This window comes from Dermacentor andersoni, chromosome 4 (genome assembly GCF_023375885.2).
Source record: "Dermacentor andersoni chromosome 4, qqDerAnde1_hic_scaffold, whole genome shotgun sequence".
NCBI lineage: Eukaryota > Metazoa > Arthropoda > Arachnida > Ixodida > Ixodidae > Dermacentor > Dermacentor andersoni.
Window position 1 is genome coordinate 110,680,870 of NC_092817.1, and position 26,876 is coordinate 110,707,745.

Genomic DNA, 26,876 nt, shown 5'->3' on the forward strand with positions numbered 1-26,876 from the left:
TATAGCTGTTTTGTCTTTCTACACTTGAGTTAGCTATATATACGAGCGTTTAGTGCTTATGTGTGTGTATAGTTGCCCATGCGTGAAATACGTGAGCGGGCGCGCCTGGTTTGCGCGTTGGAGACCTCTGCACGCCGAGCAAGGCAATAAGTGCTTGCTCTTTAATATACGAATAATTTCTCTCTTATGTTTCTTTCAGTTATTGTTTTCTTCACCGCTTCCTTTGGCCTGCACTTCTGTGCGCCGCCCGCTATCTCAACATACGTTGCAGGAGTGCCTGTTAATCTTATAGACAGATGTTATACCGCGTATTGTTAATTATATAGCGCCAGACGTGTAGCAAAGTAAACAACGGGCCAAAGAAAGTGTTCTTTCTCGAGCTGCTGCTTTTTCTGCATGCGCATGCGCGAACAATTTGACACGAGTTAGCCGTGTCATATTACTTTCTTACGGTTCAGTATAGCTGGCTCAATATTATACTACGTGAAAAATAAACATTGTGCAATTTTGACAAACTAATATGCGGGACAGAATTGCAGCTTGGTGGCATGACGCGCTCGAACAGTGTTCCGTTAAATATCCGGGTACTTCTGCTAAGAAATTAAGCAATTATTTTGAGGAGGAAGAATAAACTTTTATTTTCGAAACAGTATCCCGGGGTACAATTATTTTCAGAAAAGAAAAATGTTGCCTGTGACAGATAGCACTAGTACAGTCCTTGAGCTGGTCTGCTCGAAGAGACGGACATTATAGTTACACGAGAAATTGAAATACATAATTGACTAATTAACAAAATTTACTAATACTGTTTCTAACCAATTGCCTATACGGCACGCGTTGCAATTTAGAAATTGTAGCCGGATGGTTCCAAGGCATATACCCACTTGGAAAGAATTGTGTGGATGACACCATTTTCGAGATGCGCCGGCCATCAAACTAGCGGCAAAAATGTACTGTTGTTCCATTTACTTTCTTACCAAAACGTCGTTTTATGCATCGGAGCGCAAAAGTAACTGGGCCCCCAATGCATTTCTACGCGAAGTTCGGGAATTAATATCTCGAAACTGGTGTCATCCTCACAATTAGTTCCAAGTGGATGCGCTTTGCGAACTCGCTGGCTAGAATTTGTAAATTGCAATATGTGCCATACCGTAATTAGTTTGAGATATAATTAGTGATCTGTTCTAATTCGTCGATTATGCATTCCAATTTCTCTTGAGAGTAATGTCCGCCTCTTCAAGAAGACCAGCCGAAGGACTATAGAATTGTGCTTTCTGCCACGTGCGATTTTTAAAATTGCTTAGTCTTTACAGAAACACCTGGTACACTCATTTCTCCAGTATACTTCATTTTTGCATAGTTTCCTACAGAGAGCACCAGAAAAAGACGTGCCCGTGTTAGTGTGGTATGCGAGAGCTTCAAGCATGTCGGGACCCGCCGCCGTGGCTGCTTAGCGGCGATGGTGTTGCTCTGCTAAGCAGGAGGTCGCGGGATCGAATCATGGCCGCGGCTGCCGCATTTCGATAGAGGCGAAATACAAGAACGCCCGTGTCCAGTGCATTGGGGGCAGGTTAAAGATCCCCTGGTGGTAAAAATGTATACGAAGTCCCTCACTACGGCGTGCCTCACAATGTAATCGTGGTTTTGGCACGTAAAACCCCAGCATTCAATTCATCGTCAGGCAACCTCCTCCTCCGTATACGTTCGACCTCAAAATGTGGCGAAGATATGTAGTTGGGAGCCAAACGCGTCGCGCACTAAGCCATACCACGTGCATTTAAAGCGAAGCTCTCTTTGCCTGTCCTCGCCTATATGCACAGCTGCTGCTGTTGCTGCTGGCCGCTGATGGGTCGGTCGGCATACCGGCGGACACTGACGCCCTTCTACTGCATTTTCACGGCACTCCCGTGTGAGACGCGATGTTTTATCACGTGGTGACACGTCATTTGCTTGCCTCAGCCTGCCTCCGTTGTCTCCGTTCGCGACGGCAGCGTTGCGTGGGCGGCGCGGCGCAACAGGCCACCGTTTCCACAGCGGTCGTCGACAATGACGGGGCGAACGAAAGAAACCTGTAACAAAATATTCCGAGGACATGTAAATGTCGCATATCCATCCTTCCACGCTCATTATTGCCTTGCCCAGATGGCGCAAGCATCGCCGTGCGGTGCGCGCATTAAGGCGCAGGGACACCAAAACTTCGATAGCAGCGCGTATACACCGTCTGATTCACCTGATTCACCTAGGTGGTGTTCTTTTAGCATAGCCTGGCAGCGGTGTAGCGCACCAAGACAAAGAAAAAAAAAGGTGCATGAAATTAAACTTACGACATTTGTGGTGGAAAAACCCAAACGTCGCACGAGGTTTCACGGTGCAGACGATGAAAGTAAACACCGAATTGCAGGCATCACCGTTAGTTGCATAGCGTTTGATTAATCCTTTCACTGAAGCCTCGTTTGTGCGTTGGACCTGCATGTTATCGTTTTTTTTTCGTGGTATTTACTGAATGCGAAAACTGCACAAATATACACTCGCCAACACATCACACATCGATGGTCTTAAATGACCTGGAAAGCGTGGTGCGTGTATGACTTTCAACACATAAAAAGGGTGGAAGCCTGATTTACTTAGAAAGGTGGCGACAACAGACCGGCAGCTGATCAAGAGGGGACATTGGTCCGGCTGAAACTTCGTTTGGTCGTACATTTTCTTGAAATGAAAAGTCAATTGACTAAATTGAAATTTCACAGAAACAATGGCTGGCTCAGAATTACGGTCCAACATATTCGAGTCTATACCATACACTGTGTATTCCGATTAGGAAAAACGTATAAGCAGCTATGTTATCTCCATGGGGCTCAACCAAGTATCGCACGGTATACACGAAGATTAAAAGCAAAGTGTCTCCTCAGACTCCATACGCCCCCCCGCCCCCCCCCCCCGCCCCCCCCCCCAAAAAAAAAGAAAGAAATAATATCTTTACAAGTAAAACAGTACTCTGTAGTATAGTTTCAATGTTCGTCGCAAACACTGCTGGTGTAGGAAACTTGGGGGGCCTGAGGCTAAATTTGCTTGGGGCCTCGACGATAATGATTGTGTTTGTTTCGCCTGTTTCTATTCTTTATATTTCACCTGCTACATATGTTCTCTTTTCAAGTTTATTCTTAGATAAAAGGTTACATGCCTATAGGAACATATATGTACGTACATACATACGAGGGTACCTTGCATGCATCTTGATAAATAGTTTGCAACATATTTCTGCTTTAAGAAAGCGGTTTATCTGTTTATTTTAGGCTATTATCCAATGATTAATGTCTAAGGTGCACCTCGCCAACATTTAACCGTTAAGTTAGTCGCATATCCAGATAGCTGCTTCATCGCCATCACATAGTAAGAAGAGCACCGCGTATTGTGAATCAATAAACGTTTTATTTGTACATGCACACGTTAAATACATCTGAACATGTGGCATATCGATCAATTCGAATACCAGCAAGCGCATTTACGACTCTATCTCTAGCCCTGAAGCGAAATCAGAAATTTATATAGCGTGCAATTCTGACCACCACTGTATACGATCTGCTACAGGGGACAACGCACACACTTAACAACTTTTCACAACAAACAATAGGCTCGTGACAGTTTATACGATGGCAAAAAATAATACTAAAGGTGAAGCGTTTCTTTGCTCATATTCGAACCAGAAAAACCGTCTCGACCTGACTGACTTCGAGGGGAACGGCTCACACTGAAAAAAAGAAAAAAGAAAAAAAAAGCGTGGGGGGTATGGTGGTTTGACAATGGTGAGCATCGAATCAGGGACCCCGCGCTCAACAGCCGAGCATTCTATATATCCATTAGGTTACGTCTTGAACATGTGAATAAATATGAACCACGCGCATAAGTCTTTCGTAAAACGAGACATAGCAACAAAGACATAGCAAGTGCGATTGCGGGTGACGTAGCGTCTCGTCGCGGTTTCTCGTAAAAGAGTGCATACAGGAACGCTGACATTGCGTCGCGTCGCTCGCCTTACGCTGCGGTTGCGCTCCTAAAGAAGGCTCCATTCGGGTCGCAGCCGCTCGTAAAAACAAAAGCAAAACAACATAAAGCTATAACAGGTACAAGGCGCAGTGAGGTAGCGTCTCGTAGCGGTTTCTCGTACATATTGCACGCAGAAAGAATGCAGTCGGGGCCGGTGACGTAGCGTCGCGTCACTGCCTTTGCGCTGAATTGCCACAGTATAGAACTCGGAGCGTCACACGAGATGCGACCTCGTGTGTAAGCCACCACCACGAAGAAACCACGGAAGAAGAAAAGAAAGAAGAAAAAAAAAAGCCAGAAGTGAATAAAAAGGTTTCCGAATAACATCAGCGTCTTTATATATAGCATTCAGAAATGCTTCGCATGAACTTCGATAATGATCGTATAATCATCACACGGTTTCGGCATGACATCAGTTTTTGACGATCTACAGAAGCATTTGGCCTCGCACATGGAGTCTACGCTGTAATGAGATGAATGACTGCACGCGTAACGGGCAAGTTATGTGGTCGTCGAACCCTCGTGATCCGTTCGCCACAAACATTTCAATTTTGTTGCCGCTTTTCGTTTCAAGCACCCCTGAAAAAAAAAAAATCGCCGTTCTAAAAAAAAAAAATTATGGGTCTTACGTGCCAAAACCACTTTCTGGTTATGAGGCACGCCGCATAGTGGAGGACTCCGGAAATTTCGACCACCTGGGGTTCTTTAACGTGCACCTAAATCTAAGTACACCGGTGTTTTCGCATTTCGCCCCCATCGTAATGCGGCCGCCGTGGCCGGGATTCGATCCCGCGACCTCGTGCTCAGCAGCCCAACACCATAGCCACTGAGCAACCACGGCGGGTGCCGTCCTAATCAAGTGATGTATATATATATACACTCGCACCACCACGTGAGCGCAGCGTTTTAGTGACTTTTTGTCGGGATGTAGTTGGTGATAACGCAACATTTCTGATACCACGAAACATGAGGTGGCGTGAAGATCGGTCAGCAACATACAAAAAAAAAAGGTATCCTAAGCAGAGCTCGTACCATATCGCGGGATACACGTGACCGTAGGCGTATAATTGCATGACTGACGCTTATAATGTTTATACCCGACCAGCCTTATCTGTGCCTGAGGTGCCCTCTCATTATGTGCTTTTGATCCCACTACGAAGAATTAATTTTGCCTCCCAAGTCAAATGTGCAACTCTAGTGCTTTGTGCGTTACAAAAAGGAAGCGAAAACAGAGTATTATACTGAGATCATCTGTTACGTGGCACTTGCTAGAGGCATGACGTCATAAGCCTGATTTAGCAGCACATATTGATAAATACGCTCTTTAGTGGGATGTTGTCTTGACGGAAGGTAGCAGCCATTATTGGCTTAAATAAAGAAAAGAACAAGATCTTCTGGCCCTTAAAATAATTCGAACTTAGTCGCATTACTGCCGTGCACGTAACCATGCCAAGACAGTTTTTCTCGTTTTTTTTTTTACATAATGTAATAAAAATAGCCCTGCATGTGTGAAGCAACATGGCGACCATGCTATCGCAGTGATATAGCTTGTTTGCTGAACTTGATAACTAATTTGGCTTCGTAGAGGTAAATTAAAAAAACAAGACGACGCGTACGAGCGGTGAAGTAAAATGTATTCATTAACACTTAACGCTCAGAAAGCTTAAAAAGAAGCAGCGCAAGATTAGCAGAAAATGCTGCATTCGTTTCATATGCTTCGGCGAGCACGACCGGAAGCTTTTTCAGGCAACTAATTCATTTTTGAGTCGCCGTTCAATTACAAGTACCGTAAGGTACCGCGTTGTACGGTAAATTTGCGCGATGACGTGCTGAATTCAGTCGTTCGGACGACGTCATCGTCACCACCATGACCTAAATAGCACAGGCATATCCGTCGTGGGAGACGCCCACTCCATGAGAGCCCAAAGCTCTCGTGGCCTGCAGGACCTGAATAAAGTTGATTTCCTTCCATCTGGACAAAATACGCGCAGAGCGGTTGCAAAAAAAAAAAAAACGGTCGAGCAAGTACACGTGTTGATTGAAACCTAACGGGAATCAAGCACAATGCATGGACCGAATCTTACAAGCGCAAAGTTGGTTCGACCGTTTGAGAGAGAGAAAAGCGAAGGAAATGGCTTCGCGGAGAGTCGGCTTGGGAAGCTGGCTGCGTGCCGTGCTCCGTCCTGATTTATTTTCTTCCTCCATGGTTTGCTCCTGATTTCTCCTTTTAAAAAATTGGAGTACGGGCTTAAGCTTCGCCTTTAAGAGCAAAACACGACAGCATCCAGAGATCCCTGACTGCGTCTCACGCTTCCCGGCAACTGCAGCTTACACTGTAGCCGTAATGTTTACCGGGAAAGGCTGGCGGCGAACGCTATGCACGAAGGCGAGCTTTCTGGTAGACACACGGCGTGGGTCGATCTCGGAGGCAGAGCACAGCCGCGCCAAGAAAGTTGCATCATATTCAGGTTTATGTTCTTGCTTCGCACTTTTAATATTTCGCGCTGAGAAGATTTAACATGAAAGGCATGGACCGTCGATGTTTCGTTTCATGACATTTGCATATGCATATACCTAAATATATACGGGAACCTTCACTCACGGGGACGCCAGCGCCGAACGCCGACGCCGACACCAGATTTTCTACGACACGGGGCCCTTAACGCTATCGCGTTAATAGCTGTGAAAGGTCAAGTATAAGTTCTTGATTGGCCGCGGCGCCAGCTGCAGCCTTCACTCCATGGAGTCTCGCATTATCGTGGAGCACATGCGTGCAACTCCTGTGTTCCGTGTAGCATAGAAGGCATTGGGTAACGTCCGAGTGAGGTAGAGGAGAATGTTATAGTCCTCTGCACTTTCTCTCCAGCCATGCTTCTGTCGCTTTTCTTCATCGCTATGTGTCTCACTTCTACTTCCCTCTGCTTTCTCTCTCTGTTTTAAAGCAGCTTATATATAGGCTGTCACTTCATGTTCTCAGATCTGTGCTTGTGTTGCTCGTCTTTCTTTTGTTTTTCTTAAATTGAAGTGACAATAAAGGAAGGACATTAAGCCACTTTTGCAAATGTGGCGAACGCCGCTTTTGACGTGCACGGTGGCGAGGAAAACAAAATAACGTTAGAAGGAAAAGGGGCAAGTTGAATAAAGCGAGAAACACGATTTGAGCGTTTGCCAATTGTACTGATTGGAGCATTCATAATGGCTGATTTTACTATGCGCTTTTATCTCTTCGGCCACTTGTGTGTTTGTGCTGTATCTGGGGTGTTTCTGACGCTTAACATGAGTCAATGTAAGGTGTGTCATGTTATAATGTACTATTTTCAACTTTTGTGATATGTAATATTATTAGAAACCATAGTCATATATTGTGATACTATGAGATGCATGAAACCCATGTGAAAGGGGTGGCCGGCACCAGACTTTGCTGCCAACATCTTATTTATTCATATAATAAAATGTACAGAGACCTGTGATAGGAATTGAGGTCCCCATGCACACGAGCACGGATAGACATAACTCGTTACATACATACATACATACATACATACATACATACATACATACATACATACACACACACATACACACATACATACATACATACATACATACATACATACATACATACATACATACATACATACATACATACATACATACATACATACATACATACATACATACATACATACATACATAGATAGATAGATAGATAGATAGATAGATAGATAGATAGATAGATAGATAGATAGATAGATAGATAGATAGATAGATAGATAGATAGATAGATAGATAGATAGATAGATAGATAGATAGATAGATAGATGAGGAAATGAAAAGAAAGGCAGGAAGGTTAACAAGGCGGAGCCTGCCGCTGAGAGAGACGTAACGGAGACCGCCTAAAGGAATCTGAAAAGGCATAAGTCTCCATGTGATCCGAGAGGTGCAGGTTCACAGATGTGAATAAAACTAACCGTCAACGCCCAGCCCGCTGTAGCGGAAACGCCTGGCCGAGCGCGCGACCATTAGGATTGTGCGGCTTTTCTTCAAAGCGCCGATGACCTTTCCGGGTGACATGGCACTGTGCAGGCGCGTGACGAACATAGGCTCTCTTACCAAAGCAGATTCTGAATACCTGACTCTCTGTAGTGCCGCTTCGAGGGGTGTGTAGTTCTTACTCTTTCTTAATTTTTTGTATCGACAGCTATGTATAGAGAAACAGACTATAATATAGCGTACTATCTCACGCCAGCCGTTTCATACCTGGTGAGCGTGCGTAGAGTCTGACGTTGGAGGAAAAAGTTGGTTGGGCGTAGCGACAATTGAAGCGACGAGACCGCGTGAAGAAAAGCTATATGAGCACAAAAGGCGGCACTGAGTGTAGATTGGATCTTTCGATCCGAGAGTCTACGGACTGCAAGAAAATCTCGTCATCTGGTCCTCGCACATGTAGGCAGACGATTAAGTGGTCGATGCCCTTTAAGTCTATAAGGAACAGCGAAGCTTCATAATAATTGATTTCGTGGACGTTTATAAGCGCGGATGATCCTGTGAACGAAGCTTATGGAATCCCGTGCGATACGCGCACATTAAAACAATTTAGGAGAGCGCTGCGTTTTGTTCGCCCGTGTGGCCCCAGTGTAATTGGCATCACAAAACGTTGACGACGTGCTGCCGTCGAATTAACATTACGTCACTCATTTTTCCCCATGAGACTAGTGTACGGAAACATATGTTTACGAAGGTCTTTTGCCGATTAATAGTGTTTAATTTATACCTACAGAAAAAGTGGACGGACTCTGCAATTGTGTGCTCATTAGTCCTTATTTTCTCAAGCTTCCTTATTATTGAAACATCATCATCATCATCATCATCATCATCATCATCATCATCATCTCTTTATGTCCACTGCAGGACGAAGACCTCTCCCTGCGATCTCCCATTACCCCTGTCTTACGCTATAGCGTATTCCAAAGTGCACTTGAAAATTTCATCACGCCACCTAATTTTCTACCGTCCTCAACTGCGCTTCTCTTCCTTTGGCACTGATTCTGTAACTGTAATGCTCGACGGGTTATTATTCATATATATATATATATATATATATATATATATATATATATATATATATATATATATATACTTTTTTTTCACTTTGTGATTGTGTGTTCCATGTATATTGTTCCAGCTACACAGCAAGCAGACCTGTAAAGCAGGGCACTGAACACTTACGAATTCACCAAGAAATTTAGAAAGAGAGAGAAAAAAAAAGTGAGCAGGCACCATCGTGGATTATTGTCAATCTAAGCGAATAGTCTCAACGAACGAACGCACGAATGAGCGAACGAAAAGTGAGAGAGGGCAAGAGAGAGCGAAAGAACGAACATTTTCCTTGCCGAGTCCGACCACCGACCATCGACCACCAACCTACCAACAACCACCGAACTACCACCAACCAACTACGAAAACGGCTGAAAGAGGCAAAGAAAGCTATTTGCTTCAAAAGAAAAGAATGATGCAGAATGCAAGAACAAATGAAGGTGGAGAATATCTTTTCACAACCATACCGCATGCAATGAATCAATACAAAAGCAAATTCGCGACAGCATCACACATGCACAGTATCGGCGAGCCGTGCTTATACGACCAAGCAAGCAAGCCTGTGTAGACAACCAGAGCATGATAAAATAATTTCAAAAACAGACAAACAAGAAAGAGATGAAGCGGGTAACGTCGTCTGCCTGTTTTTGTGATGCTCTGATGCGACGATTTTTGATGGGGTGTGCATGGATCACGCGGCGTGAGCTTCCCACCTATTTGTAGGCAAGCAGTGCAATGACTTCGCATATATAATTTTCGACATCGCAATAAACGGCTGCCATATCGACGTTGTGCGGGAATGAAAGAAACGCCGCTTTGTATTTCTGCAGCTTAAAGCACCATGACTTCGATGCCTTGCTGCGCGCTTGGATAAAGCACTATGCGTAATTCTCATCTTTGTCATTTTCCTCCATGTTAGAACGATAAAAATGCCGTTGTTACGCCCACAGGGCATAAGGGCAAGTAAACGAACACTAATGAGATATAACTTAATGTTTCTTTCTTTTCGTATAATTGCCTTTCATTTGCACATCTGCATCCCAAGCACGCGCACTTCGTGGCATGCATATCACAATGAAGTTTTTGAAGTGAGAAACAGCACGACAAGACGAATAACACTGAGAGAAAGTCGACGACACTGCAGGCGCTGTCGACTTTCTGTCGGTCCTCGTCTTGCTTCGCCGTTTGCCTCTCCAAAAGCCTGCAATACCAATTAGCCCAACGTCGCTCATTGCTGCAGTTCACAATGACGTCACAATTACTTGAACAGCTGGCACGTGGTGCAGAAGTAAAGCATGTGTTCGCGGCTGCCACGTAGCGAGTCGCCGGGCCTGTACTTCGAGTCACAGATTGACTATAGCAGCGGAGAAGATACGAATATATGTGATAATTGCCATTTAGATTATTATTTAATACAACTTCAACAATTAACTTCTTCGTAATGACTTGAAGGGTCACGTTGCTACTGCAAAGTTGAGGCAACCCATTAGTAAAAAATGTAAACTTTCGATAGGAGCGTTGTGTATGTTACCAGTTTCAAGAAGCAAGTATATACTCAAGAGCTGCAACGAAACGCATTGCTGTTTCAGTTATGTTTGCGCACTGGGATGTCACTGAAGGCAGCGACGCAATGATCACTCATTTCTTTTCAAATTCTTTTTTTTTTTTTTGGTGTGTAGGAAACATTGCCACATAACTTTACAAAGTATCGCTTTGCAAGGGAAGTGACCTGCTCTTAACAAGCGGTCATCATCGCGTCCTTCCTTTGTATTTTGTTTAGCGCTTAACATATAAAGACAGCAATATGAAAACGGCACATCTCTTATTCATCTTACGCTATATATAATTGTTCGTAAGAGAAAATTCCAGCCAATCTTGATGCTGGACATTTCATCAGCGAACACGGCCGGGCCAGTGGCAAAGAGTATTCACGAACGAAAATGTTCGTGAATTTGGCTCCTATAATGCTTTAAATATATAAAAAGAGAAATAAAGGAACAAAGCCACTTCTGGTCATTTTCTTATCAGACTGAAATTCACACTAGGGATGAGATGATTCAAAGCTCTGCACTCGACAAAAGCTCGTTCGCACCAAGCTTTAATCAACGGCCAGACAAGAAAGAGCCCCGGACACTCTTTCTTTTATGTATATATATTTTAAATCTATGAAGCGGGCAACTATCTCCGCACCGCGCACTCAAAATGAAATCATCTGCGTAACGCAAGCACAATCACGTCATATGTTCTGTATCAGCTTTGAATATCGCTACGCTTCGTTTTCTGAATAGGCACTCATAGATCCAGAGGACCTATGCGAGACTGGGTAGCTATGAAAAGAAAAAAAAATGCTCGTGATTGATTACGAGATGGGGGCGCGATAAACGCTCTGAATAGAGACAACGTTCGCGTACGACAGGAATATCGTAAGAATATCATTAGCCAATCGCGCGCGGGCACCAAGGAAAGAAAGGAAGAGAATATTGCAGTGTAATATGCGCCCTGGCTGCTATGAAAACGCTTGCATCGCGTACTGCGCAAGAATTGAAAAAAAAAACGAAAAATAAGACAAAGAAACCTATGTCGCAAAGAAAAGACCTGTGGTCATATCACATCTTGACACATTGAGCGTGACGCATTAATCGCAAATTCAAACGCCGACACGCCGACATTGACTTCTTGGACGATAATTAATCTCGGAGTCCTTTGTGTTTACCCTTTCCCGTGGCGCCAAAATTACCGCTCTGTTCCATTCATTACTGTGATTTCTTTTTTGCTCTGCCCACACTGGGTATTTCTTTATTGATGCACCACCCGCTCGAGCAACTTACATATAAAAAAAATAAAACAAGGATTGATAGAACTTCATTTTTCGGATCAATGGGGGCAGCCTCGCCCATGTCAGCTCATTTATGCAATTACATTTTGTTTGCGGCGCGAGGAAGACCTGCATGATAAATGTGTTACTATACCTTTTCTTTTTTCTTGTTTCCTCCTTTCTATATTATTTTTTTTCTTGCGATGCTTTCTTCTTGCACAGTTTTAATTATGTTTTGAAGCGAAATTAACGATCGCCACATTAGTGGGAGAGATAAAAACAGAAACAAAATCCGAGCGAAGGAATGATAAAAAAAAGAAAGAAAGGACAGAAAAAGAAAGACGGAAGGAAGAGTGACAGAAGGCGAAGCCACGAAAGGCTACGTTTGTGCAACGCAGCGGTCGTTGCGTTCATTACGGAAGTTAATATTGCTTTTCATTCACAGCTATGTGTACACTCCCTTTCCCATTTCATTTCACCTTAGATTAGTAAATAGCAAAATACTTGCTGTTTGTCTGTCATGACGACGATGCACCCTTCATCCCCTATCCACGCTTCCTTACCTAACACTCTTCTTTTCACCTTTTTCTGTTTCTCTCTCCATTTTTTTTTTCTCTCAACTTTTTGCCTTCTGGAACTTAACTTTTTTCTTACACTTAATCACTCTTCGATGGTTCTTAATGCCCGCCAATATCTGCTTTTTCGTTTTTCTTCTCTTTTTTTTCTAGTTTCTACGCAGTCAGATACCTTATCGTTTGCTCTTTTCTTTTTCATTTCATGTGCGTGTGCATGCATAGCTTAATTATCAGCTGCAGTATATTTTGAGGGCTTTTCTTTTCCTCCGCATTTTTTTCCACGACTTCCCACTTTGTTTTCTATCCCCCCCCTTTTTTTTCTTCTTTTTTTTTTTTTTCGGAAAGCCACTGACGGTGCTCGCTCAATTTCTCCTCATTGGCGCGTCGGATATCCCGAGCGCGCAAAGACCGGTTGCGGCAAAAGCCCATTTGCTCGCGCGCCCGGAGGGGCGTTAATTGGAAAACGGCTTCGTATTTCTCACGGCACTCGCGTGAACGCGCATTGCGCCCTCGGATAACGAGCCAAAGATGAATTCGGTTCCCTTCGATCTTGCATCGAGTCCGGGATAGTTTAGGCACGCAGCGCCCGTTCGAAGGTGCGTCCATGCAGAGTTGCTCTGCACGCACAAATGCATGGCGTGTAGAACGCAGTGCAGCCACTGTGGCTTCTGTATACGATGTCTCTTTATATATATCCGCTACTTCTCTCTCCAATACTCCTCCCCCTAGCTTATATAGGGTAGCAAACCAGAAGCATCTCTGCCGATTAACCTCCCTGCCTTTGCCATCGCATTTCTCACTCTCTGTACACGATGGCATACTTATTTAGCACGTATACTATAATGGCGTTCACGCGCGAACTGTCGGCGAATGAACGTCGTCGCGTTCATTTGTGTGTGTCTGCACGTGTGTGTCGTGAAGCGAAAGAAACGCGTACGCTCGGCGCGCCTATCTTCGGTAATCGATGACGTTCTGGTTCTCCGTGTGAGCTCGGGCTGCGCAGGGTCAGAACGACCGATTCGGGGACCGAATTTTCGCCTGGCGCAGCTTATAACGTGCGTGTTCTCCGCAACTCTGCGGGCGACAGCGCGGACGGTTTATATTGTGCACGAACACGCGTGCACGTAATAAACGGAGAAATCCGGATAAGCGCGCATGCGTTGCGATGGCCGATAATCGAGGAGGTGTTACCAACATTTTTGTTCCTACAAGAGAGTATTTTTGTCAGTGGTCTGCGGCACTCACGGGTAGTTATAATTTGCACTTATCCTTCTCTCCCTCTCTCTCTCTCTCTTTCTTTGCGGCTTTGACAAGTAATTCGCTCTGGTGTATGTGAACTGCTCGACGAATAAAGTAGCTCGTTGTAATACACTCTTGAATCGTCTATGTACTTTGCCTATAGTGGAGTGAGATGCCCGTATTAGAGGCATCACTAAACTATGCATTCAATTGCAGCAATATATAAACGGTGTTTTTTTTTTAGCTGCACCAACTGCCACAGGCGCAATTAAAAAATCGCAAGTGGCAGTATAGCACAATTCTAACTCTCGATCTAAATTACTCAATGAAGCGGACCGTACTTCTACGAGAAACCAAGATGCTTTTTTTTTTTCAATAACCAACATAATTACATATTTACATAGTTATATATTTAACTGATTAACTTACGGCACATATTTCAGTCTACTAATTGTAGATATAGTCAGCTTGCAAGGCATATCGACTTGAAACGAATTCTGAAGCATGGCACCGCTTTCGAGATAGTAATTTTCAAGGTAACCGACGAAATGCATTGTCGTTGGAGTTACTTTTGCGATTCAAAGCATAACACAGTGTTTTCTTTACAAAGTAAGTGGAACAACTTTGCATTTTTTTACCGCAATTTCGACGGCGCGTATCTCGATAACCGGTGTCATCCTCGGAGTTCATTCCAAGTCGATATGCCTTGCAAGATAGCTACAATTGGCAGATTGATATATATGCCCTGCATTTCTGTTACTTGCCCAATTAGATATTTTCATTGCTCGCAGGAGTAATGACCGCCTCATCGAGTAATTTAGGTCAATATTAAGAATTGTGCTATTTGTCAAAGGCAGTTTTCAAAAATGTTGTACAGTTTAAAACAAAAAAAGAATATCTAATCGCGAATGCTTAGTGCTCGGGCCTGAAATAACGTTCGCGATATTTTGGTGATAAAGACAGGAGAACTTGCAAGTCACGTGCTGGCGCGCGGATTCACGCGATTAATCGATATACATGCAGCACGCGACCCCCTGTGAAAGAATGACACGCAAGTTTGTGGAGCTTCGCTCGCATGCACCTTATTCAAGTGAAGTTTTGCCCCCGTATACACGCATGCGCCCATCTTGCCCGCATGCAAACTGGCAGTGGTTGTGTATACACTTGGCGCTTTTCAGTAGCGAAATGACATAAAAGAATTCCAGTCGAACGGAGAACGGGAGACGAAGAACATTGAGCGGGGTGGCAGTTGGCCCGGAACAATAGGCAATCCCGGTAAACGTGATACACAGTGTGGAGAAGGCGCCTAACGAAGCTAGATAATTCGCCGCGCACACTTCAGTTGTACTATATATACGTGACCAAGAGGTTGGGAAGCCTTGTATACAGAGCGTAAGCTTGTGGGGCTTAACTCGTCTCTCTCAAATGTCCCTTCAAGCTCAAAGCGGCGGCAGCGCGAGGCCCAGAAGTGAGTTGCCAAGATAAGCGTGCGTATACGTCTGCAGCGTGAAATATTTAATAGCGCTGAATTGTTGCTGCAGTCAAGTTAATGAGTATGCTATTTTCTTTATGTTTTCGTGGAACCCCGTGTACCGTGCACTTTCGTTTTCTCGCGACCGTACACTTTGTAACAAGGCTTTTAATCTTCTTCGTCAGTACACAGAGCCAGTCACAATCTTGACTCGGCTGCAGCAACAACGCATGCGCAATTACATATTTCAGGCTGCGCCGCATGACCTATACCCCATACCTATCCTGCCAATTCAATTTCATCCCTTGCATATATAGGATCAGAGTGTCCATGTCGCATCGAGTTTGAAGGGACCAGCTTGAAGGGCCAGCTGTATGACTAAACTCAACAATGCGGTGCCCGTTGTTCTCTATACAGGACGAAGACGTTGACGAGCCTTGTTAATAGAGTGTCAGCTGGTAAGAAGAAGTTCACGGTACATAGACGGAGTGTATATACCTCCCCCCCCCCAAAAAAAAAAAATGTAGAAAGAAAAATGGCGCAACGTGAACGAGGAAAAAATTTACAAAGAGTACATTAAACGTGTACATGAAATAAGGTTGCGTCATGCATGAAGTTCAACATTTTCGCCACGAGCCTAGCGCGCGCACAAAATGCCAATTCAGGAGGGTTTTCGTAACAGCTCTCTGTTGCTCAATATGTGCTACATACAAGTGATTTTTTTTCAAGCGTGAGAGAAGTCCGCGAACACACACAAAGTGCTTCGAGTGGGCCAGTCGCGCGGCAATTTTTCTTATGTTAATGGGCTTCTTTCACGCTCGAAAAAACACTTTTATGTAGCACATATTGAGCAGCAGAAAATGTATCGGGAGTTTTGCGTTCCGCTTTACAATTTTCTCAATTACACTTTTAATGTAACTATAATATTGAAGAAGTTGATTAATTAGTGAAGACCAATTGTGTAATTACGCGGAATGCAAAACACGATATGAGTATCTCCAAGTGACGGCGAGCAACATTACCTTGGTTCTGTCCAGCTACGTGGCATTTGTATATATTTTTAATGTTTGGCTCAAGTTACGCGGAACACCTGGTATACGCGAGAATACATAAGGCAGACCACAGCTATAGCATGCATGTTCAGTTCAATATTGTTCCGGAGAAAGCATACAACATAGGAAACTCTATGGTACACAGATACTCGTGAATCTAAAAAATCGAGGTTGTTTTAGGAGGGTACGCTTCGACGACGCCGTGCAACATGACGTGCGACGCCTTCGATCACGAGAAACGTGTCCTCATTGGCCGGCGTTTGAGCACTATAGTCATTCACGAAAACGATGATGGGAGTGATAACGAGGCGCTGACCGCGGTGAGCACTGATCGTAGATGGCGCTTACGTATAAAGAGAAGTTTTGTGAGCGCTGGCACTGGGGTTGAATTCCCAAAATGTATCGTTCGTATAAGAGCTGTTCACCATCGACCGCGGCCAGATTTTTATTAATACTGTTTCCAAAATCAAGATTGGCTGGCATCTCACCTTACGAACAGCACTATCATATAAACTTTCCTTATTTATTTTTAATGCATCCTTCTTGTATGGGAATAGGGGCTGGGGGGGGGGGGGTAGGTAGGGAGGGGGGTACGTTGTAAACACGCAATTTCACGCCTTCTCGTGCCTATACGCGCCTTTAAAACGTGTTAAGCTCGCAAGCTTTTCTTTTTTTTAATCCGTATACACCGTCTCGGTCAGCCCCTTCATGGACTTCAGCAGCGCACGGGCGCTCAACCAAGGAAACCGACGGCTATACTTACTGTTGAAATAAAATTTCTTCGCTCATCCTATATAAGGCACGACCTGTTGTAAACGTCACGCAATCCACCGAGTCGTCGTCTTCATCGCTCTTCTCCGGGTGCACAGAGTGTATACGAGGACCACGCGAGGGACGAGTCGCGTATGCTACAACGCGTGCCGCCGCCGCCGCCGCCGCCGCGATGCCGTGGCGAGATGCACCGGCGACGACCTGCAACACGCGCGCGCACGAGTCGGCAGCCAGGCCGGCGCCGTCGGCGTTCTGCTCGTCGCCAGCCGCGCTCTTCGATATCTCTCCATAACACAGGGGGGGCGCCGCCATGTCTCGAGATATGCTTCGGTGGCGATTGTTCCATCCACGAAGCCCCGCAGCGCGCGCGAGCCGGCGATGTTCTTTTGAGAAGAAGACCGACGCCGCCGCGTAATGGATCGGCGTCCTGCTCGCCGCGCTGTTATAGCCGGGCGGACCGCGGAATCAAAAGGAGCGCAGCGCGCGCTGGATTTCGCCGGCTCCCCTATCGCGCCGGCGAGCTGTCATTGGATGGCAAAATGAAGAGGTGCGTGGTTTTCCCTTCGGCCCCTTTTTGCGAATGCCGAGACCTTTCGCGGCCCGACGGACGGTTGGGTTGAGTCGCCTCGCGATGAGCGTGCTGCGGGAACGTATATACGGGGTGTTTCAGCGAACACTTTCCTAACATTAAAAAAATCAAACAAACAAACAGAATTGCCTGTGGCAGATATCACGATTATGTGGTCCGTGAGCTGGTCTATACTCGAAGAGGCGGAGATTACTTACACAACGAAATTGAAATGCGTAATCGAGTAATTGTCAAAGATTCGCTAATTAAGTTATTAACTAATTATTATATGGCACATGATACAACTTACAAATTCCAGAGGGCTACAGTGCAGGGCATATCCTCTTGAATGGAATCGTGTGAATGACACCATTTACGAGATATGCGCCGTCAAACTTTCGTTAAAAATGCACTGTCGTGCAACTTACTTTCTTAAAGGGCAACTCCGGCGTTTTTCTTTCTTTTTTTTTTGCCATATTACCACATTGTCATTTTCAAATGGCATTGGAAGTCCTGTCACCGGTAGGCATGGTACAGTTTGCTCAGAAATTCATCGATAATTTTTGATTGGCCAATAAACGAGGTACCGAAACCGAAACGGGTAGCTTCTTCGTGTGACGTCCCCGTGAGTCGATGACGACAGATTCTGAACTAACGTAGTGTAAACACGCACTACACCTGGTGCTAACGCAAAAAAAAAAATAGAAGCGAAGCTAACGATGACTTCTGACGACACGGTGAGTTTCTCCAGCTCTGTCGAACTATAGACAGCGGTGATTTCAGCAACAATGTGAGCCCTAAAGGACCGCTTCTGACCCGCTACAACAGCGCGAGGTAGTTGACGTGCCCAAGCAAAACGCATTGCGTTGCGTCAAGACAACAAGAGCACCGGTTGTGAAGTCCGTCAAGACGGCTATTGTCGTCCGTTTCCTGGTTTAAAAGAAAAAGAGAGTCAGATTCGTTGATTCTGGGCGGAGTGGTGGTGTAGTCTCTGACGTCACAAACACAGGGCGGCCAGTAAAAAGTCATCCATTATTGGGCATGAGTCGGCCGGGCACATGCAAGTAATCTTTAAAATTCATTTTCAGTAAAACTATATATATGACTTGCAGTCATATCGTTTGGCACAGATAATCAGAGTGCCAAAGAGAACGTATATTCAAAATTTTATTAATACCGGTGGACATCGAAATATCTCCGGAGTTGCCCTTTAACAAAATGTCGTTTTATGTAATGAAGCACAAAAGTAGCTGGAACACCAATGCATTTCTCCGCAAAGTTTGAGAATTAATATCTCGAAACTGGCGTCATCATGAGAATTCGTTTCAAGTGGATGCGCCTTGCAAACACCCTGGCTAGAATTTGTAAATTGCGATATCGACCATAAGGTAATTAGTTAAAACTTAATTAGGGATGTTTTATTCATTGGTCGATTATGCATTTTAATGTTTTGTTCAAGTTACGTCCGCCTCTTCGAGTAGATCAGCTCATGTGCTAGAATTGTGCTACATGCCATAGACAATTAAAAAAATAATTTAAAAGTGTTCGCTAAAACACCCGATAGCTAACGTTAGCCAAGTTGTTCAACGAAAAAAAAAAGATTAAAATAACACAGCGCAATATAGAATTAAAGGACCTACCATGTTCGATCGTCAGAGGTACGACTGACGACCGAAAATCACAGGCCTTAAAATCGTATCTTGCGCCGTGTTTCTTTCTTTTTCTTTTTTTTTAACAGCTTGGCTACCGTTAATTGGAACACATGTAAGAAAGGCTCAATTCCGTGGGGCGAGTTGTGCTGCACTTCAAATGATTTTGTTCGGTTCACTCGATCACCTGTATGTATCTATGTACGATCGCCTGTATGTCTGGTTTAACTGGTTACTGGCGTTCCTAACCTTCCGTATATATACACAACAATTTTGTCGAACGCGCTGGGCGGCGTCATTATCGTTTGCTTTACGTAAGGCGCAGCACCTTGGGGCGTCGCGCGGCCTGCATGCTAAATAGAGGCCCCTCCTATACACGCACCATTGCCCCACTGCCACTTGCCCGCGCGGTTGGAGCCGAAAGTGTAAGACGCCTCGCTTTTGGGCAATTACTCCCTCCGCAGAGGCGCGCGTGTGCGGCCCTATAAATAGAGCAAACACGGAATCAATATGTCGGAAATGTAGCGCACCGGCTCCGCTTAGCTCGGCATAAGCGCGTATACATACGCGTGTGCTTATATATAAGCGCCATCTAATCTCTCCGTCTCACCCTCTCTTCCCAGTTCTCCCCCTTTTTTTTTCCACACACCCATTTCCTATCGGCAGTCGGCCATTTATTTTTCTCTTTCTCACCGTTTATCTCTCTCGACTTCCCTCGGGTGAATCGCTGCGCAAACCATGCGTGAAGTTATATAACACAATCAAGAAGATCGCGTTTCATAAGCGAGCCCTGTTCACGCCTTGGTAGTTCGAGCATCGTTGCCGCATGAGGACTAGGGAAAGGAAGAAGAGGGAGAGGGGGAGGGGGACGAGTATACACGAAGGAAAGGCAGGTGTGTTTCGGCGCGACTGCCCCGAGAAGCCCTTGTTCGTAATGGTACACAAGTATATCGCCTATCGTGGCTTCCACAGGCGAGAGGTGATGACCGTCTCTGGTTTGCCATTATACCCTATACGCTCAAGTTGTCATGCGCTAATGTGGCAGGCAGAGAGGAGCGTGCACGAAACGATGGATCGTTTTTCATCGTGTGTGTATATATATATATATATATATATATATATATATATATATATAGAGAGAGAGAGAGAGAGAGAGAGACTCCGCATGAAAGGAGCTGTGCCTACAGATTCGCACCGTCCCGGCGAGCTCAACTCTACTGCACTAGACACGATCAGCTGCTAGCAAGCCCATCGTATACGAGAGTGAGATGCTGCAGTCCAGTATTTTTTACTCGAGTTTCGAAAGTTCTCGCATAGTCCTCGGTGGAGTGCGCTTAACCTTATTGTGCCCAACTATGCAAGAGAGAGGGAGAAGAGGAAGGGCAAGCAGGGAAAATAACCAAATCGCAACGTCCGCGGTCTGCTACCCTGCGCCGGAAGAGGGGGGGGGGGTTGTACGGCAGGATGAAATGCGAACGAAGAGATACAACGCCATCAGTGAGAGCACAGCGCTTGGGTGAAACCAATCATGCATATACAAAGTGAACAAAATTCATAATGTGGCAGGAGAATTACAGAAAAAGAAGCTAAATTAAAACGCCGTAGAAGCAGCTATTTTCACGTGCATAAAATATTTACAAAGCACTGTTCTTGGTTTACAACGCACCTTTAGTCATCCACAGTTCCGTACAGCGTCAGCGTCAATGACGGCACCATATAGGGGCGGCAGGCACGGCGCTCGCGCACATACAAAAGGCATCTGCTAATCTAGAACTTCTTGGTAGCCTCGTGTTCCTGTTAGGGACGCATGTTAAAAATGCCCTACACCTTTTGGCGCTTGCGACGTGTCTTTTTTAGCAGGGCACTACGTTGGATATACAAGTTGGTGCATATGCTTTTCTTTCCGAAGTGCATGCTATAAGTCTGTTTGCTAAAAGAAGCACGCCACAGGCCTTTCTTTTGCTGCGCCGTGCGCAAAATCTGTCAGTTGCCTCTGAGCTGTCGACGAGGATAGCTATAAGAGTTTGTTGGTACGGCATATCGCATTTTGTTGTAGCGCAAGCTGAACGACAAGGACAACAGAGAGACACAGCTGACGCACACACAGCGCTAACACACCCTGCGCAATCAGGCTCTGAGCTGTGGCAGAGTGTGTGTATATGTCGGCCAAACAGGACGCCCTACTATGACCGTTTCAGGGAACATAGTTTATCAATTGAGAATGGAACAAGGCCACACTTGCCCTGCGTACGGCAGCTCGATAACACGCGGCCGCTGTACATAGCAAAGAGCCTGGGTGCGTTGGCTCGAGAATTGCTACAGAAGAGAGAGAGAGCAAGGAGAGGAAAGGCAGAGAGGTCAACCATGAGGAGCGCCTGGTTTGCTACCCTACGCTGCGGATAAGGAAAAGAGGGAATAGAAATAGGAAAAGAGGGAAAGAGCACTCAGTGCACGTGGGATGATGCACAGGGACACTACAAGCGGTCTTTTCAACCGGTGCTCTTCAAGAAGTGTACTATAGTGCATGAATCGCTTTTTGTGCCAGCGACGGGTGCGGCCAGCCTTTCACATGAAGAAACAAGGCGATTGCTGCATTAGTGTGCCGTCGGTTTCGCTTCACGAAAGCGAATTTCAAAGTTTAGGTTAGGTTTGCTCGTGGTTTCTCTGGCTTGTGATAGCTGCCTTGTGATTTCAACTATTTTGTCAGCATACCTGCACGTGCGGCGAGTGTAATGCTTCTGTGCATGTATCTCCTGTAGCTATATTGGGTGCATCGTGGAATAAAATTTGTAGCGAGTTTGGCGCTCTTCTGTCTCCTCCTGATTCTTCCGGCAATCTTAAGCTTGCGCCACACATCCTTATTAAGGGACTTCTTTAATTTATAATGTTTTTTTGGTTACTATTATGGGAATACTGTAGCAGTCAACATTACAGGGTGACGAAGTCACTTTTTGTTTTTATTTGCATTGCGGAAAAAGTGCCGAAGGGAGAACATAAAGACCTATGTCTAAAGAGTGCTCTGAGGTGTCTGGATAGCCCCACCGGGATTTCATTTCTCTAGGCGTTCAAAGGGATACCTCAATTAAGATCTCTGCCCCGGATAAATCCGTTGAGAACGAAGGGATACAGAATAAAGTGGATTGACTTGGGAGAGAAACCTGGTTGCAAGAAATTATTTGTCAGTCTTCTTGCCTCCTGCTTTTTTTTTTCTTTTTTTGAAGAACCGTTGACAGTCCATGTCATGTGACGTACAGAATGTTGCTACTTGTGCTGGGAAAACTAAAAAAAAAAGAAAAAAATTGACAGAAGATAACAGAACAGAAAAAAATGAAAGAAGGTCGGCATAGAATAGCAACAACATTGCATGCCATGAGGCAGGAAGCATCCTGTACAACTTCCCGTGTTGATGTGTGAGGGCTCACATATTTATCCGGCAAGCTTTAGTATAGTGAACGTGCGACCCTGTGGAGCAGCAAGACCGCAGTCATGCACACCGGCTGTACATACGGTGAACGCGCATGTTTTCTAAGTAATATCATCGCACCGACCAAGTCAAACCAACATGGCCTTATTTCGCTACAATATATAATTCTTATACATATGCATCTTTTGCACTATATCTAGTGCAGTGCCACGTCGGTTCGATAAACGTGTATGAGAAACCTGCACAAATTTGTAGTTATGGGCGGAGAACCCAAATGAATTCTCTTTCTTGGTAAGCGAACTGTTGTAGCCTTTGTCGTCAAAAGCTTCCATTATATGTGTATCTCACACACATACCGATTAGCATAGAGAGACAGAAAAGGCAAGGAGAGGAAAGGTATGGAGGTTAACCATTCAAGCGGCCGCTTTCCTACTCTACAGTGGAGGTGTGAGAAAGGGGCACCAGAAAAGGGGGGAGAGAGAGAACACTGCATGCGTGCACGCTGAGAACGCACAGGATGACTATGGTCACTGATGCTGGTTTTACCAAACAATGAGCAAATAAGTGAATGGACAAGTATAGGTATGGAGGTCAGTCATGCAAGTTGCACAAATGAATTGCTCATAACTACAGATATATTCATCGTCCCTCGACACCTTAGTCACAGTGCGCGTTTTGAAAGTGAAACTATATCGTTTTGCGGTTCGAACTTATCGAAAGCCCCACTATAAGCGTGCTGATGAGCTAGGAAGAGGAGAATGAGAGGAGGACCGGGAGTTTAACTTGTGTAAAACCGACTGGCTACCCTGCACTGGAGTAACGGAGGGGAACTGGATATGATAGAAGGACACTCGAAATTTAACAAAAAAAAAATGGAGAAGTCGCTACACATACAAAATTTAAGGTGCTGATTTGAAAAGCATAGTTAGCTGATTCACAAGTCGGCTGCCCGTGAAAGAGGAAGGAAGGTTGTTCCCTGATAACAACGCATTTGCAAAAGTTATTAATCATTCGTCATCGAAAAGGCGACAAGCGACCACTGCATGACCGTCCTGGAGATCCATTTAGTATAGAGTATCTCGAAGTTACGCAGTACCTGTGTGAAGCGCGCAAAGGAACGCACTCTTCGGAAGTACAGATTTGGTTGACAAAAATTGTAGACATCGTGGTCTCTTGGCGGTGAGTTTCAGTGTCACTTGCCCATTGCGGTGTTAGATACACCTGGAACCGTCATTTTCAGAGGGGCATGCGTCCGCTTGTTTGCTTTCAACAATTCTAAGACAGCCATCTTGGAGATACTCACATTTTTGTGCGGCAATTTTTCTATGAGACTAAGTTATGGAGCAGTAGTTAACCAATCTCCCCCTTCTTCGTTCTTTTTTGATGAGGTACAGACGTCGCACTGATCAAAATGTTGAAGGTAACTATTAATTTGTAGGTGCATGAGTGTGTACTAAATGAGTATACCTTTAAGAGAAGTTACCAAATGCGATCACGCAAGAAAACCAGTTCGCGCTGACGTGCCATGCATATAATTTCAGATAAACGAATCTATGGTGTGTTGAGTGTGGGCTTACACCACACCCTCCTCCTTTTTCTTTCTCTACACACACACTCTCTCTCTTTCCCCCCTTGCCTACCCTCGTGCCCAGATGTGTGCCAGCTGCGGTCGGGGTTCGCCATTCCGCCTCCAGAACCAGGTGAGAGAAAGGATCTTCCCCCCTTGATCTCGCTGAATACGCCTCCTGGCACACGCACAAAACTGAGGATTATAGTCGCCACGAAAAGAGACAGAGAGGGGGAGAGATGAAGAAGAGGTCAACGTAGAGAAAGGCCGGCGGGTGGGTAAGAAGGGAGGCGACGAGTTTAGTGAGCTTGCGCGGCGGCTGCACGCAACCAGGCACCGGCTCTCGTTAATTCTGTGCATTGCCGGGAAAACTAAGACCAAGGTGCGACCAATCAGAAGCGAGAGACGGATTCGAATACACATGCACTCCACCGTAAAGCACGGACTCTTTACTATAGCTCCGCGAGTGCCACGTTTTCCACAAGAAATCTCGAAGGAGTTTGCCGGAAATACGTTTCCAATTCCAACCCTGTAATGCGACGTGTATATACACTGAAGGTGGAATTGTAGTAAGGCTACAACGGTGTAGAAACTGCTTTAGTAAAGCGCGAGTAAATGCTTGCCTGCCTCTGAGTGTCCATCGCTTCCGTTTGGTTGTTGCACGGAACTTGCACCCCCGTTTTCTTGGAGAAGCTTGGAGGAAGTGGGTTTCCAGATTCCTCGCGTCTAATGCGGCTGAAACCAAAGGAGCTTGTGAAGACTACGAGAAGAAGAGCTACACTTCATCCGCACGCAAGGACACGTGGAGGGTGTACGCGCCGCGCTCCGTAACATTAACGTGCGCTTCCTGCACAGAATTAGCCCGGGACGGTGTGTCTCTATGTTATGCTATAAAGAAAGGGCCACGCTTTTTTCTTTTTTTCTGCGTCCACGTCGGTCTCTTGCTTCCTTTCACGTACGTGTATACCCGCGGCATTGCCAGCAGCGAGGGATTAATCTTTCTTCCGCCACGACCTCCGCAGCCAAGCGTTGGTCGGTTGGCGCGTCGTCGGTGGATCGCGTCAAGCTCCGCCCCCCTTATCTGCGGCGTAATTTATGTGCTCCTTGCCGCGGGCGCCCTGTAAAACCGCACGAGCTCGGCCGGGATCCATTCACGGCCGCCGCCGCCGCCGCAAACGCTTTCGCGATTTAGTTCGCGAGAACAGCGCGCGAGTGTGCAAGAAGGAGGAGGAGGAGGAGTCGCAAAATGGAGGCTGCGATGGTTGTAGTAGTGTGTATACATAGCGAGCGCTTGGAGGAGGAAGATAAAGCCGAGTCTGAGTCGTTTTAGACCGCGCCTGAGCGCTAATCAGCATGCACGCTGCCAGTTATACATTGTGCAAAGTGTGTTACATATACACTCGCCTTGCGGCGCCATGTAGCTGTGATCGATTCGCCGTGTCAAGGCGGTGCGGTTGAGCGTCGCGGCTTCGTCCGCTTCCTGACGTGATGCGGCGTCCGGCAGATGCAGGACGTTGGGTAACGCGGGACGCGCTTTCTCGTGCGTCATTTTGGTAGATTGCCCGTTTATATTCAGCGTTTGGTAACTCGAGTGCCTTCCTGTTACTAAGCGGTTGAGTTTAGTCGCCGACTTTGGCTACATGTTAGTAGCTAATGTAGTAAAGCATTAAATATGGAAGGGTGTGTCCCTCAAGAGGAAGTTGGAAATCGCTTACGTTTTCTCCTGGCTCCTATTACGGCAATAAAGCTCAACCGAACGTTGCCTCGGCTCCGGAAACTCGTTCTGCATAAATGCTAACTAGCTTTCCGTACATGCTCAAGTTTCAGAATGATTCTCGTAACACTTACGGCGCGCGCGAACCTAATTCAGCTATCTGCAGTCGCTGTGCTGTTTCGAAGTCGTTTTCTTGAGTTACTGTGCACCTGAATAGGGGGGGGGGGGGGGGGGCACTCGCAATACATCGGCAACTGCGAGTGCTCGCACTGTGCTGTGGCGGTCGTCACTAAACACCCTTTACCGCAATACTCCCGTAAGGATGACGTGGCTCTGGTCTACGTAGCGTGCCGTTGTCCTTACGTTTATTGGAAGCGAAGAGTAAACGGAACGGCATCCTATGTATACGGCTGCGGAGACCGAGCATGTGAAAATTTTATTGCTTTTTCTTTTTTCTTGCTTATTTATTTCATAGTATGCGTAAGGTCCCTCGAAAGGGTATTATAAAATAATTTGGCAGAGACACTTAATACTGCTTATGTGCGGGAACGCGAAAACATTATACCGTTTGTAGACCTCGGAACGTCATGAACACGCTCATATTATACACTCATGACGTGGCGCCACCTCCTCTTCATCGGCTGCGCCGTCACGTGCCCAATGACGTACGCACTAGGCCACACGTTTACTCAGCGTGACGGCTGCGACGTGTCGTGTGCAATGACGCAGGCACTATATAGGCACACCTTTAGTCAGCCAGAACCGTGGAGGTGCCGTGACATCGCAGAAGCGTACAATTGGCAAGGCAAGATAATTGACAAGGCAAGATAAGCAATGAGAATACGTGGCAAATATAAACATGGCAAGAACTGTAGTAGCGTTAAAAAACA

General features: G+C 45.6%; 1 protein-coding gene across 1 annotated transcript in view; it reads left to right on the plus strand.

Moving 5' to 3' along the window:
- LOC126537465 (paired box protein Pax-6-like) overlaps positions 1-26,876 on the plus strand; it is an 89,780-nt gene that overhangs the window by 9,857 nt on the left and 53,047 nt on the right. Inside the window, exon 2 of the mRNA XM_050184473.3 lies at positions 24,358-24,405. Coding sequence (XP_050040430.1) covers positions 24,358-24,405 — 48 coding nt within the window. The remainder of the gene's footprint in view (positions 1-24,357; positions 24,406-26,876) is intronic.